At 36.8% G+C, this 13825-nt stretch overlaps 1 protein-coding gene and 1 pseudogene across 6 annotated transcripts in view; one reads left to right on the forward strand and one right to left on the reverse strand.

Moving 5' to 3' along the window:
• The window catches only part of LOC125813036 (elongator complex protein 2), a 105006-nt gene extending 98805 nt beyond the window's left edge, over positions 1-6201 (forward strand). For 4 of the 5 annotated variants that reach the window (XM_049492531.1, XM_049492528.1, XM_049492530.1 and 1 more), the window contains 7 exons: positions 84-237; positions 1015-1175; positions 1268-1930; positions 3737-4058; positions 4383-4600; positions 5275-5452; positions 5594-6201. In XM_049492531.1, the coding sequence (XP_049348488.1) occupies positions 147-237; positions 1015-1175; positions 1268-1930; positions 3737-4058; positions 4383-4600; positions 5275-5452; positions 5594-6078 (2118 nt within the window). In that variant the 5' untranslated portion in view covers positions 84-146 and the 3' untranslated portion in view covers positions 6079-6201. The remainder of the gene's footprint in view (positions 1-83; positions 238-1014; positions 1176-1267; positions 1931-3736; positions 4059-4382; positions 4601-5274; positions 5453-5593) is intronic. The other variant, XM_049492527.1, reaches the window with a different exon arrangement.
• A 442-nt stretch (positions 6202-6643) lies between these two features.
• On the reverse strand, positions 6644-13825 carry LOC125812876 (casein kinase 1-like protein 10; annotated as a pseudogene). The gene is made up of 14 exons (XR_007442026.1): positions 13174-13825; positions 12999-13039; positions 12183-12252; positions 11672-11820; positions 11475-11570; positions 11105-11175; positions 10310-10371; positions 10151-10214; positions 9973-10057; positions 9517-9643; positions 9077-9150; positions 8923-8987; positions 8077-8210; positions 6644-7228 (listed from the first exon to the last, which is right to left on the reverse strand). The product of XR_007442026.1 is annotated as a casein kinase 1-like protein 10 (transcript).

Consider the following 13825-nt stretch of genomic DNA (forward strand, 5'->3'; position numbering starts at 1 on the left):
TTGAGAATTTAAAGAAACAACACTTGATTAATGTTCAATTACAGCCAGTTCTCCTGCTTGACTAATTATATTTTTGCTGATAGTGGAGATATGTCTTACAAGTGCCACAAACCCACAAAAAAGGTGTTACCTGCATCACGGCGATCATGGTGTCTCAGCAAGAAGCTGTTTTTGCATCTGCATCCTCTGATGGCACTGTGAATGTATGGGAAGTAGTATTTCCATCTACTCGTGGAGGTGAGAAGAACATATCTTAATTGCTTCACAGTCTAGCTTTAGTCGTTACATGATGATCAACCTTTAAATGAAAAAAGTTGTTACATCATGATTAGCTTCCATTCTACTGTGTAGGAGGTTTCTGCTCCTTTTTGTTCTTAAATTTTGATGCCTTTCTGCAATCACATTGACAGCTGAAATTACTGTGATTTTAGTGTTTTTGGGTTCATCCTTGTAATCAGTAATTTAGCCAATCCGCGTGATGGTCATGTCAATAGTCTGAAATATTATCTGCATTTTCCTGCAATACGTATTGTGTATAGCAGTCCAATATATCCATTGTAATTCCCTTTACGGGCAAAGATGGAACCACTAAACCTCAATCCACACATGTATTACTGTTTAAGAATTTAAGCTAGATTAGATTTTGGTGCCAGGAAGTATTCTACTCTTATAGTTTTTAAGTGGAAGGTAATTCAGTAATTACTCTTTTAGTTTTAGATGGGAGTTAACTAAGTAATCAGTGATCAGCATTTCCTGTCCTCTGTACAGATTTAATTAGGTATATATGGGTGAAATTGTATGAAATATTCTTTCCTTTTTTTCTTTCATACTCTTCATTATGTCATAAAAATCTGAACTGGAATTGAGAGAGATAACTGTCAAGGTCCATGGAATCTGAAAATTCATGCACAAATTGCTTTACCCGTATGTATATTCTCCCGTCAAGTGATTTATCTTACTGTTATGTAGTTTTTGGTGCTAATATTACCTCTATGTTTGATCTGTCTTTTGTAGGTGATTGCAAATTGTCATGCTCGGATTCTCTGTTTGTTGGTCAGAAACCTATGGTTGCTCTTTCACTAGCAGAGCTCCCAGGGAATAGCAAGCAGCTGGTTCTGGCCATGGGAGGATTGGACAACAAAATTCATCTATATTGTGGTGAGAGAAATGGAAAAGTATGAAACAGCAATTCATATTTCTTGTGCATTTGCTTACATTACCGTCTCCTTTGCTAATAATAAACCTTGTTTCTGTTTTTATGTCGCAGTTTCTTCGTGCTTGTGAGTTAAAGGCTCATACAGACTGGATTAGGAGTTTAGATCTCTCATTGCCTGTGTATGTGAATGGTGAAACTAGTCTTCTACTTGTAAGTTCATCTCAAGACAAAGGCATTCGCATATGGAAGATGACCTTACAGGATTCTTCAGCTAGTAACAAGAAGCAACAAACGAGCTTGGCTTCTTACATTAAAGGTCCTGTTCTTGTAGCTGGCTCATCCTCTTATCAGATCTCTGTGGAATCTCTCCTCATTGGGCATGAGGATTGGGTATACTCAGTGGAATGGCAGCCGCCATCGACTTCTTCTGTTGAGGGAATTGAGTGTTTTCAGCCTCAAAGCATTTTATCTGCATCCATGGATAAGACAATGTTGATCTGGCAACCTGAAAAGACAACTGGTATCTGGATGAATGTAGTTACGGTTGGGGAATTAAGTCACTGTGCTCTGGGATTTTATGGTGGCCACTGGAGTCCAAATGCAGATTCTATTTTAGCTCATGGATATGGTGGATCTTTTCACCTCTGGAAAAATGTTGGTATTGAGTATGATGATTGGAAGCCACAAAAAGTTCCATCCGGACACTTTGCTGCAGTGTCGGACATCGCCTGGGCTAGATGTGGGGAATATATGATGTCTGTCAGTCATGATCAGGTAATCTTATTGCACTTAGAAATTCAATTTTTTGGAATGGTATATGTTGATTTAAGCTATTTGTGAGCAGAATGGTGACATTGTTTATTTTCCCACCTAATGAACACCTTGTTAACAGCAAAGAAATTTTGTTTTAGTTACCCAGTAAATAACAAAGAAAATGAGCTTTTTTTTCAAGGTAGAATATTACAATGAAGTGGAATGTGTACATAAACTAAATCAAGTATATTATCATTTATCAGGTAAATAGAGTTTTCAATGTTACTGCAGATTGGTCAGGGTAACATCATGGAAGAGGCTTATCGCCTTAAACAATGCTGTCAAAGTTAATAGAACAAACATATCCCTTATATATGTTGTTCTGAAGGAAAATGATCTTGAAGTATTCTAGATGCCTGAAATAGCACATTCAGCAACACCTTGCATTCTTGAATTGTTGTCTTTGATGGTTACAAATTGACCAAGTAAATGTTATTCCAAGAGGGAAATGACCTTGTGAAGATAAAAAAGCAATAGTTTCCACATTCTCAACAGAAAAAAAAATTGTTCCCTTGGAAATCCTAGCATTCCTCACAAATCATCCTACACATAATGCACCTATGGGGCTTATGGCTCCCGGCTGTGGCAGTCATGGGTGTTATGTTAAGCCTCTTAATTGACTTCTTGCTATCTCTTAACTAACCCAACTTTTTCCATCTTGTTGTTGCTGAATGTGTCAACCATTCTGGTTCACTCACCGAAATAATATTTGCAGCTACTTTATCTCGGTATAGATTATTAACTCATTTCCCAAGTATCCTTAGCATCTCTAATATATTTGTTCTAATTTCCTCCATGCGACAAAGTGTCAAAGTTGTAGAAAAGCTAATCTTAAATGCATTTGCTAGGATGCAAAATCGTGAGAGGTGATATTAGTCCAATTGGTTTTGTCGCTGCTGCAATTAGGAGAAATACAAATAAATCAGCAAGGGAAAGACTAGTCCATTTCTTATTGCACAAAACATGTTGTCCACTTCCTAAGTAGGCCATCATTAATATTTAGGGATTACTGATCATTCCAAGGATGGTGTTCTTAACCATTACTAACAAAGGTGTACTGTGGATACTTTAAGATGAAGGATATGTATCACTTCTTTGTGTTAGTGCGCTCATGAGAATTGTCAGATGGGATTTTAGTTTCACTGTAAGCTGTTTGGGACCCCATGCATTTTGTTTTGCCTGTAACATCTTCTATAGCTAGATCAGACATTGTTTTGGTTTACCTGATGAACTTTGAGCGATGGACTACGCTTAAAATTTGAAAATTATCCAATATGCTGATTGTGCTGTAGGCTCACTGCTACGCACTACCATGACTTCATCGCTGTGGAAACTCAATATATGTCCTTAAGCTGTAGGTTGATTTCTAATCAGCAAACAATTACGGTGAACAAGTTCTCTGAACCTGTTAATTGGTTTTGGTTATCCTTTTCCACAAGTTGTTTCTTTTTCCTTCTCTGTTGTGTTTAAATTATACGAGTCAATGAAGTAAAGATTTTGGAAGGAGCTCTAGTAGGCAATATTACTGCTTTGTCAAGTTACTGATTTTCTTTTTGAACTTGCAATTTTTTCCAGCTTTTGGAAATATTAAACATGCTTAGTCTTGAACTGGGGTTCATAATGGTCAAGTATCCATGCATTTTATCTCTTGCTTTCTCTTCTGCTGCATACCTGGTCAAGTACCCATGAATTTTATTTCCCTATTTCATACTCTCTTCTAATGAATAAATTATCGATCTTCTGGGCTCAATCTTTAGTTTTTGGCAGACTACTAGAGTATTTGCTCCTTGGCTCAACAATACAAGCGTAGAGAATGAAGAATCCTGGCATGAAATTGCTCGCCCTCAAGTTCATGGTCATGACATAAATTGTGTCACAGTAATCAAAGGAAAAGGAAATCATCGTTTTGTTGGCGGGGCAGACGAGAAAGTTGCAAGAGTTTTTGAATCTCCTCTATCCTTTCTGAAAACGTTGAGCCATGTTACATCAGACAACTCTAGTTTTTCTGCTGACATTCAAGCTGATGTGCAGATATTAGGCGCAAATATGTCTGCTCTAGGTCTATCGCAGAAACCTATTTATGTTCAGGGTGAGTTTTCTAGTCTACTGTGTGATATCATTTTTGCATATTAACATAAAAGATATTCATTTATTTTTCCATCATCACTTTGATGTTACAAGGTGATATATAACTGAGTTGTTGACCTGTCAAAATTAACTGTAAGGACCTTCTGTTAACCACATACTGAATTAGGCTTAATTTGATGTGTTAATGAGTCTTTTTCAACTTTGCTTAAAGAGCTGTGATATCTCATGCACAGTGTTCTGATACAAATAGAGATTATCCTGAATGGCTCCTTCGAAGACCCTTATATTTTTAAATATCTGATACACCTAAATCTATCATTTGCAGCAGCATCGACACCAACAGACAGAAGCAATACGGAAGGTTTTGATACTCTAGAAACTGTTCCTGAAGCAGTTCCAGTTGTCTTGACAGAGCCACCTATTGAAGAGCAATTGGCATGGCATACTCTATGGCCCGAATCACACAAACTTTATGGTCATGGGAATGAGCTTTTTTCTCTATGTTGTGATCATGATGGAAAGCTTGTAGCTTCATCCTGCAAGGTTTAACATCCTTTCCCTTGTTTCTTTTCCCTTCTTTTTGGGTAACATGTTGACACATGGTTTTTCCTTGCCATAAACTTTGATTGAGTCTCTTGTTATAGCATCAACTTGGTTATACTTTTGTAAGTGCCCTGATAAAGTTGGTTTTTAGTTTCTGGTCTTAATATGCTTCGATTTAAAAGTTGAAAGAATGCTACTCCAATCTATATATGGTGTTAGTTTTCTTCAATATCTTGACCATGATAAGCCTCTGTTTTATTGGTGTGGGGGCTAGTTGAGGAGTAGCTGGGTTTGATCCTGCGGCGTTCGTACTCCTATGAGAAATCAAATGTCAATCTGCTCATTTTGTTTAAGTTACTGGTGATGCGCATTACCTCAGGAAACTTCTTTACGTTGTTAGAGACCTTTGTGAACTATAGCGACACTTGACGGAATTCACAATATTCTTCTAGATACTCCTTTCAACTTCTAATGATATTCTTTTGTTTTGAAAATAGTCTTTAATTTCTTAATTAATTGTATCTATCCGAAACAGCCTCTCTACCTTCAAGGTAAGGGTAAGGTCTGCGTACACTCTACCCTCCCTAGACAACACTTTGTGTGATTACATTGGGTATTTTATTTTCTTAATTAATTGTGAATACTAATTATGCCAGTGATATACAATCCTGCAGGCTCAATCAGCACCGGTTGCTGAAATATGGCTTTGGCAAGTTGGTTCTTGGAAATCCGTTGGTCGTTTGCAGTCTCATAGTTTAACAGTGACCCAAATGGAGTTCTCTCATGATAACCAGTATCTTTTGGCTGTTTCAAGAGATCGCCACTTCTCTGTTTTTCAAATTAATCATAAAGGTTTGATACTTATCAGCTTTGCCTTTATCTGAAAATCTGTAGAGAAGTTTTGAAAGCTAGGAGAGTATTTAGCTTGTGATAAAACTTTTTGTTCAAGTTTTTATTTTGCCATGTGCTGAAACTCGTCTTTGTGTTATACAGGAACTGATGAGATCAATTACCAGCTCGTAGCTAAGCAAGAAGCACATAAAAGAATAATATGGTCATGTTCTTGGAACCCATTTGGTCATGAATTTGCTACTGGTTCAAGGGACAAGACTGTCAAAATATGGGCTGTGGAAACTGAAACCTCGGTGAAGCTACTGTTAACACTTCCACCTTTCAAAATTAGTGTCACTGCCCTGTCTTGGTTAGGTCTCGATAGTCATAGCAATCGCGGGCTTCTTGCAGTGGGAATGGAAAATGGCTTGATTGAACTATGGAATCTGAATAGCAGAGGAGATGGGCATTTATCAGTCCAAAATGCTTCTCCTGCTGTTAAGTTTGATCCATTTCTATGCCACGTCTCTACTGTTCAACGACTATCTTGGAGAAATCCTCAGAAGAGCGAAGATTCTGAGACCGTGCAGCTTGCCTCCTGTGGAGCTGATCATTGTGTGAGAATATTCAGTGTAACTATTACCTAAGCTACAGAACTTTTGGTAGATAGATGTTTGTTTTAACCTTGTCTTGTTGAAATTGGTTGTGTCAACCTATTGTAATGGTAATAGTCAACTAATTATCATATGTTTGGAGACGGCGCTTATTATTAAAATTGCCTACTTCTCTACACAAAAATTACTCATTCAATATTTACACCAAATCAATAGATGTATAACAAATGTTTGCAGATTTTATTTTGTAGTATTGTGCTCCCTTGACTGCAACAAAGGATTAAGCCAGCACGTTTGAGAATTGATGGATAACAGGCAGGGCCAAAACTAAGTAGGGCCGAGGGAGTTCATCCAAACCCCTTTTAACTTTTTTGTGTGCTTAGAACTCTTTCAGTGAAAATCATAGCTCCGCCACTCCTTTACAAAGAACTGGTCCATACACTTTCTGTTCGGGAAAAGGGTAGAACCGAAAATGCAAGATGGTCTAAGCCTTGTTGGACGTGTACAAGATTACCTAATACATGTATGCTGATGAAAGATAACAAGTATTCGGTGAAATATTTGAGATATTTGCAAACTGGTCCAAACATCACTGTTCGATAAAAGGTTCATCCTACTACTGAGTAAAAAAGATACATTCATTGGTACAATAATAATATTTATTACATAATACATACCATCTGAGTGTACATGTATGAAACTCTAGCACTTTTTACTCATCAATTCTTTGGATGAGTCAAAAGGCTTTTACAAATGGCCAGAACTCAAGCTCTAAAATCAAAACCAAAACAAGGAACAATTGGAAGTTGGGATAAGCTTTAGTTGTCACATAGAAACATTTTCAATATACAACACTTAAAAGGATTGCAATGTTCCAAAACAAACAGGAAATTCTCTCTTTATACAAGTGACATGCTTTTTTCTACTTTCGGATTGAAAGGAACTCGAAGCTCCGAAGAGGGTCATCCCGTGTCCCCTTACGTGAGAAAGGTGATGGTTTTGGTTCCATACCTGGATGAATTCTTTGTGTGGTAGACACACGCCCATTGCTTGACACTAGTCTGCTCGACCGACTATCAGTGATGGTGGGATCACCAGAAGAGCTCGGTCTGCTGCTAGAAATGGCAGCCCTTTTTGAAGAGCTTCCGTTTCTTGAGGTACGGCCTCTTTCTGAATCAGCTTGCTGCAACATACAAGAAGATTTATTGATCGTACTACTTAGGCAAAGCATAAAATCCAGCCAGCAAAATGCAAAGACGGAACTAGGAAAAACAGATAGGGGACTAAAAGTATGCAAAAACACAACACCTGAAATTCAGACCTACGACCTAAAACAATGCAATTTTTTGCCACCTATGCTACTACACAAGAAGCTTCCCTTATGTTGAGGGGGATTCAATGGTTCATATATATAAACAAGAACACATTATGATTTTCGATGAGGAGGATTCAATTGAACCCCCTTCAATACCTGTAGCTCCACCCTGGCTAAATCCCAGTAATCGGGAGGCTCATGCCATAAAGGAAAAATATATATACATCTATTTCAAAGAAAGGCAGCGCGGTGAAAGAAACATCCCATGTTTATGCTGGATCCGAAGAAGGGCTACACCCCAAGAGTGTGTAATGTAGGCAGTTACCCGCCTACCTTGATGCAAGCATCAGTGGCTGATTCCACCACTCGAACCCGTGACTTACATGGGTCACACGGAGACAACTAATATATGACAATGAGTTAATAAATTTAGTTTCTCTTCCACGACGATTTTCATTCAGGATTGAGGCATAGTTATTCTACTACTATTTTAGAAGACAGGGTTAATACACACCTATAAATGAAGAAGTTCTAAACAGATGGCTAGCTAGTAGTTAGTGGTTGCTACTTCTAAAAAAAGTACAAAGATTGGCAAGTTACCACACTATGCAAGAACATATAAGACAACTAAAACAGCTCCAACTCTGAAATGGAATTGAAGAAAGGGATCTTTTTGGGTTCCTTTTCTTTCTTAGAAAATAGGGAATGATCAATACCACATCTTTAGATGAAGTCATATCCTCTGAAGTCTTGTGTCTGGAGTACTCCCCATGCTTTCCCGTACCAGAAGCATTCCTTCTAGAAAATGCTTCAACAGCACCAGAAAACCTGTCTCGAATATCTTGTCCGACTGGATTACAGAATTAAAACATTTTTGTCAAGTGTCAATCTAAGATAAATTGGCAGAAGCAGCAGTAACATTGTTCAACTTTAGCATGAGAAGCTCACATATAATATTCATGAAGCATCTCAGAAAATCAGAAGTTCCAGCAAGGGGCAGAAAACTTATAATTCATGAAGCAAGGAACACATGTTCCAGGTTATACAATATGCAAAATCTAGAACAAGAACTCATGGATAGGATATAGTTTCTGAACCTTGTCTTGATGAAATAAGAGTTAAAAGGTTAAAAACACACCTAACGTATCCCGGTTTTTCGAATTTCATACTTGAACTATCAGGTGTGCGAGTTTCCTACCTGAACTATCACCAACTATTTATCAAAACACATCTCAACTATCAGATTTTCCTTTTTCCTACCTGAAACATCACCACCGTTTAGGGAGGAAAACGGAGCAATTGATAGTTGAGGTGTGTTTTAATAAATGGTTGGTGGTAGTCCAGGTAGGAAACTTGTGCGAGCACACCTGATAGTTCAGGTATGAAACTCGAAAAAACGGAATACTTTTAGGTGTGTTTTTGACTCTTCACTCACGAAATAACTAAAGACCAAAAGGAACTAACCAACCTATTGAGATTCATCTTTAATTAATTAATGCAACTACAAAAAGTAAAGAGTGTAATTTTTGAGAATATCCACTACTTCTGTTCAGCTATAATACCTGATGTCCTTCCTGGTCTTTCAGCAGATGGCCCAGCATTTAGCCCCGGTACTTCCACCAGGAAGCTGGAAGCAAGAAAATGCACTAGTATCGTTCATAATAACCAAGAAGAGTGAAAAGTAATAATCCAAAGGAATGTTTGAAAAGAACTAACTCGTCCTCTAGAACTGGCACCGATCTGAGGGTACTTCAAAATGGTCCAATCAAAAACATAGTCAAATTGATAACCTGTGTAATGTCAAAGATTAAGATTAAGAGACTAAAATACACATCTATAAGGACAAGAATTGAGTGGTTACAATTAGACAACTTTTGGACCCAAAACTATGTAAAAGAAAAGCAGAGTACTCATTTTGTCCTTTTTAGTTTGTCCCAAAAGAATGTTATACTTCTTTATTTAGAAACAATTTAACTTTGAATTTTCCATTTTATCCTTGATGAGAGGGACTACAGCCAAAAAAATGTTTTTGTCTTGTATTAGACCACAATTTTTTTTTAAAACTTCCTTTCCTTTTCTAAACTTTGTGCCCAGTCAAATACCGCCACATAAATTGTCCCTGCCACATAAATTGGGACAGAGAGAGTATTATTTACCTTCACGAATAAACAAATCTCTGAACAACCTCTTCAAATATGAATAGTCAGGTTTATCTTCAAACCGTAATGATCGACAATACTGGAAGTATGATATAAATTCTGAAGGATAGGATTTGCATAACACCTGTTACAGTAAAATATAATCATGTGTGAATTGTCTCATCAGATGATTCATATCGCTAGCAGAAAATGCAATCAACAGCTGAACAGCCCAAACTAAGGCCACATATCATCCAAAACCAGCTCAAGATATTATTAGGATAGCCAGGATCAATACATTGAGTGATCTCTACTTCAACAGAAACCAGGTTGAAGTGAAGAATTTCCATCATAGCTTGACAAGATAATATGACATAAGGATGGCTAGGGGTGTCATGACAGATACTTTCATAATTCAAAAATGGTGATGATGGTGTCACAGAATTAAGATGCTTTGATGATCATAACAAGTACCTCTATTGGAGTTAACATCTTCTTCTCACTAATTTTATCATATTTCTGCTTTTTGGTCCCAGCTTTCAGTCCCTGCCATGGAAGGCTGAACCAAGAAGGTATCACCAGGTCAGCAAACAACTCTACAATTTAAATCAGGAAGCCACAGAAAGATGCCAAAACGAAAAGGTGAAATTACCTTCCTCTAAGAAAATACATAAGCACATAGCCAAGAGATTCCAAATCATCTCTTCTGCTTTGCTCTGGCCAAGAAAAAAAAACAAATTGTGAGTTAGAAATGACTCTAAAGCTTCAGTAGTCCCCTGATTATTTGACAACCTAAATGATATACACCTACCAACTCCAAGGTGTGTGTTGACACTGGCATAACGAGCTGTGCCGGTCAGATTCTTGTTTTCTCTGGAAGAATATTGGAAAAAAAAAAACACATCAGAGGCATTCCAGATACGAATGCATAATTGAGGAAAAGAAACAAAGTGAAAAACCAAAATTAGATCGATAGAAGATTTTATAACACAATCTAGTAGTGCCAGCCAATTCAACAATCAATAGTTGCCAAGGCCATCAATAGCAAAGACCTTTCAGTAGGTTCTTCCTTTCAACTAAGACTTGGAAACAAGAAAAAGTTGGCTACAACAATCTTAATGGGATACAGTAGGAGATTGATTGAATTTCATACTTTGCTAATCTAAATCTAGTGAAATCCCATTTTCAGAGATAACTTCATTTCAGTACTCTAGTGACTATATGTATTTTGAGTAATACCATCAAAGTAGTCATGGCTAAATTTTCTGAAATACTAGCAATGATACTAAATTTCTCTCTATGCTCGAACCATCTCAGCCTCGCCTCCTGCATCTTGTCCACCACGGAGGCCACTCCCACCTTGTCCCGAATAGATTCAGATCCTATCTATCCTAGTATGCTCTCTCTCTATATAAAGTGAACATATCAAGAAAGGAAAAAAAACAGTAGGCAACAAACATAAAATTATCTCGACAATGGAAACTTGCTAGGAGCACTGAAAGAGAATCAAAACTACCATCCTTTTCCTTATAAAGCTGTGAAATTAGCATCCGGAAAGACAAACAGGACAACTGCAAGGACCAGTCAAGTAACGAAGTGTGATTACCTGTATGGTATATGCTTGTGAGTCTGTAGGTCCCTATACTTTTTGGCAAGCCCAAAGTCGATGGCATAAACCTGTCATTAGAGTTGGAATCAATTTTATTCCAATATAAGGACTTCCAAATTATGCAACATATCTTTTTCATTGAAGCTCTTACTTCAGCACTGATATGGCATTCAGTGATGAACTAAAAACTGAACTTTTTTGAAATAGAAATAGATCTAATTTTATTTTTTTGAAATAGATGTGAACTAAAAACTGAACTAGCAAAGAGAGATATGAACCAATACCGGTTTAGGTGAAGCCATGAAGGAATATTGACATGACATATATTAGAAGCTTTTTCAAACTCTGACAGGACATGAATAAATACCTGATTTGCTTTGCGACCTAAGCCCATTAAAAAGTTGTCTGGCTTTATGTCACGGTGAAGAAATCCTCGTGAGTGCATATACTCAACTCTATTAATCTGAAAATGACATACAGCAAGATTATTACATCAAGACTCATAATCAACGGTTATATAAAAGCTAATCTCTGAAAGGAGTGGCATGACAAAGATGTACTTACTAGTTGATCTGCAAGCATTAAAACTGTTTTCAAAGTGAACTTCCTATTGCAATAGTTGAAGAGGTCTTCCAAACTTGGTCCAAGAAGGTCAATGACCATCACATTGTACTCGCCCTCAACTCCAAACCATTTGAGATTGGGAATCCCGGCTTCATAATTAATGGAAGAGATAAGGAGTCAATTTTCTATTCATCACATTCCTATCCCAAAAGTTCATTGATTAGACAAAACACATAGAACTAATTGGTTGCTACTTTGATTCTACCAAATATTTTCTAATCTGAATAACGTCATGTAAAAGAGGACAGAAAGTACCCAAATACGTAAATAAAAAGGCCCATTCATGCTCATAATTAGGGAAGAAGGGGTCAGTGAATTGAACTTCTGAAAAATAGCATATAATACTCCCCTCCTTTTCTTTTGATTGTATTCCAGAGAAATCAACACAATTGCATCATTGATAGAAAGCCGAGGATATGAAAAATTGAAAAGGACATGAAGAGAGACTTACTTCCTCCTTGGAGAAGCATATATATTTTTGACTCGTAATGAAGTTGAGGGTGCTTCGTCTTGACAGATTCCTGATAGTTGCAGTAATAAGATAAGATGAACAGTTCTACTAAATAGGAAAGCAATCAATACGTAAGATTTAGGAAGAGCGAAACAATTACCATATGTAAGTGCAATGCAAAATCAGAAGAATAGTTGTTTCTTACCATTTTAGTGCTATAACTCTAATAATAATAATAGAAGAGGAGCTAAATGGCATATCAATAATTCAATCAATCAACTACAACTCAATCTGGGTCAACTATATGAATCATCTTTTCATTTGGATGAATACGAATCATCTGTATTTGTTCCCTTATATTTCGACTCATTGCATTCCAATATAAATAATTTGTCTCAGCAGTTCTCCAACTTTCATACTCTAATCTCTACACCGACTTAAGAGTCTCTACCCATTGTGTTCTATTCAGACTGCCATAACTACATAGACATAGCGTAGCAACAACTAAACAGCATGAACCAAACACTAAGCAGCAAAAATTAATATTCACTCCATTTTAATTTGTTTGTCTTACTTTCTTTTTTAGTCTATTGCAAGAAGAATGCCTAATTTGGCAACTCTTGAATTCCAACATCCGCCGTGACATGTTTAAAACCACACGAGTAAAGAACATTTTGGTAGATTATACATATCTTTACTTTAAGACCACAAGATTCAAAAGTCTCTTTATTTTCTTAAAACTCCATGCACAGTCAAACAAACTAAGACAAACAAATTGGAACAGAGGGAGTAAGAATGAGCAACTAGAGACAATACCAGCTTAATGGCAACTTCTTCTCCATTCTGTATATTCACACCTGAACCAATAAAGCAGCAAGAAGCAGAAAACATAAGAAACACAAAAGAGTAGCTAAAAAGCTTCTAAAAACACAAAATTCAAAAGCAAATGAAATGGGGTTGACCATAGAATCAATTCTACCAAGTGACATACCTAAATAAAGCTCACCAAAAGAACCACTCCCAATCTTCCTTCCAAGCTTAAACTTCCCACCCACAACATGATCCATGCTGATTTCAACAACCCCACTTCAGAAATTTCACCAACAACAACAATTTCAACAGCCAAAGTAATTAATTCTCTCAGATTTTCACACACTTAGATTGGCCAAAAAATCCCAGAAAATCCAAGAAACAATTAACCCCATCAAAACTACTCATACATCTATCCAATTACCACCCCTAAAGATCAAAATCAATTTATAGTTCACAACTTTCAAAAAAATGAAGCCTAAAAATCATCAATCAAAATTTGAAGAAAATTATTGTCCAGCTACATCCTTCTACAAATACCAACACCCATCATCTCCAAATAACCCAACAATGAATAAAAACCCTATCTTTACAAGAAAAATCACCCCATTAATAAAAAAGCAATCTTTCTGCAACCCCAGATGTACAAATTTTAAAAAAAAAGTGTATTGGGGTGTTCTTAAGCTCCTGTTGACAGCTGAAAATATATAAAAAAGGTCAAGAATTCTTGCAATGGAGAAAAAAAAGAGATGGGACAAATGAGGGAAGATTGAGAAGAGAGAGAAAGATTTTCAAAAAAAAAATTAATTTTGTGGAAAGGCAAGCAGCATACA

This window comes from Solanum verrucosum, unplaced genomic scaffold (assembly GCF_900185275.1).
Source record: "Solanum verrucosum unplaced genomic scaffold, falcon-dt-bn FXZP01000144.1, whole genome shotgun sequence".
Taxonomy (NCBI): domain Eukaryota; kingdom Viridiplantae; phylum Streptophyta; class Magnoliopsida; order Solanales; family Solanaceae; genus Solanum; species Solanum verrucosum.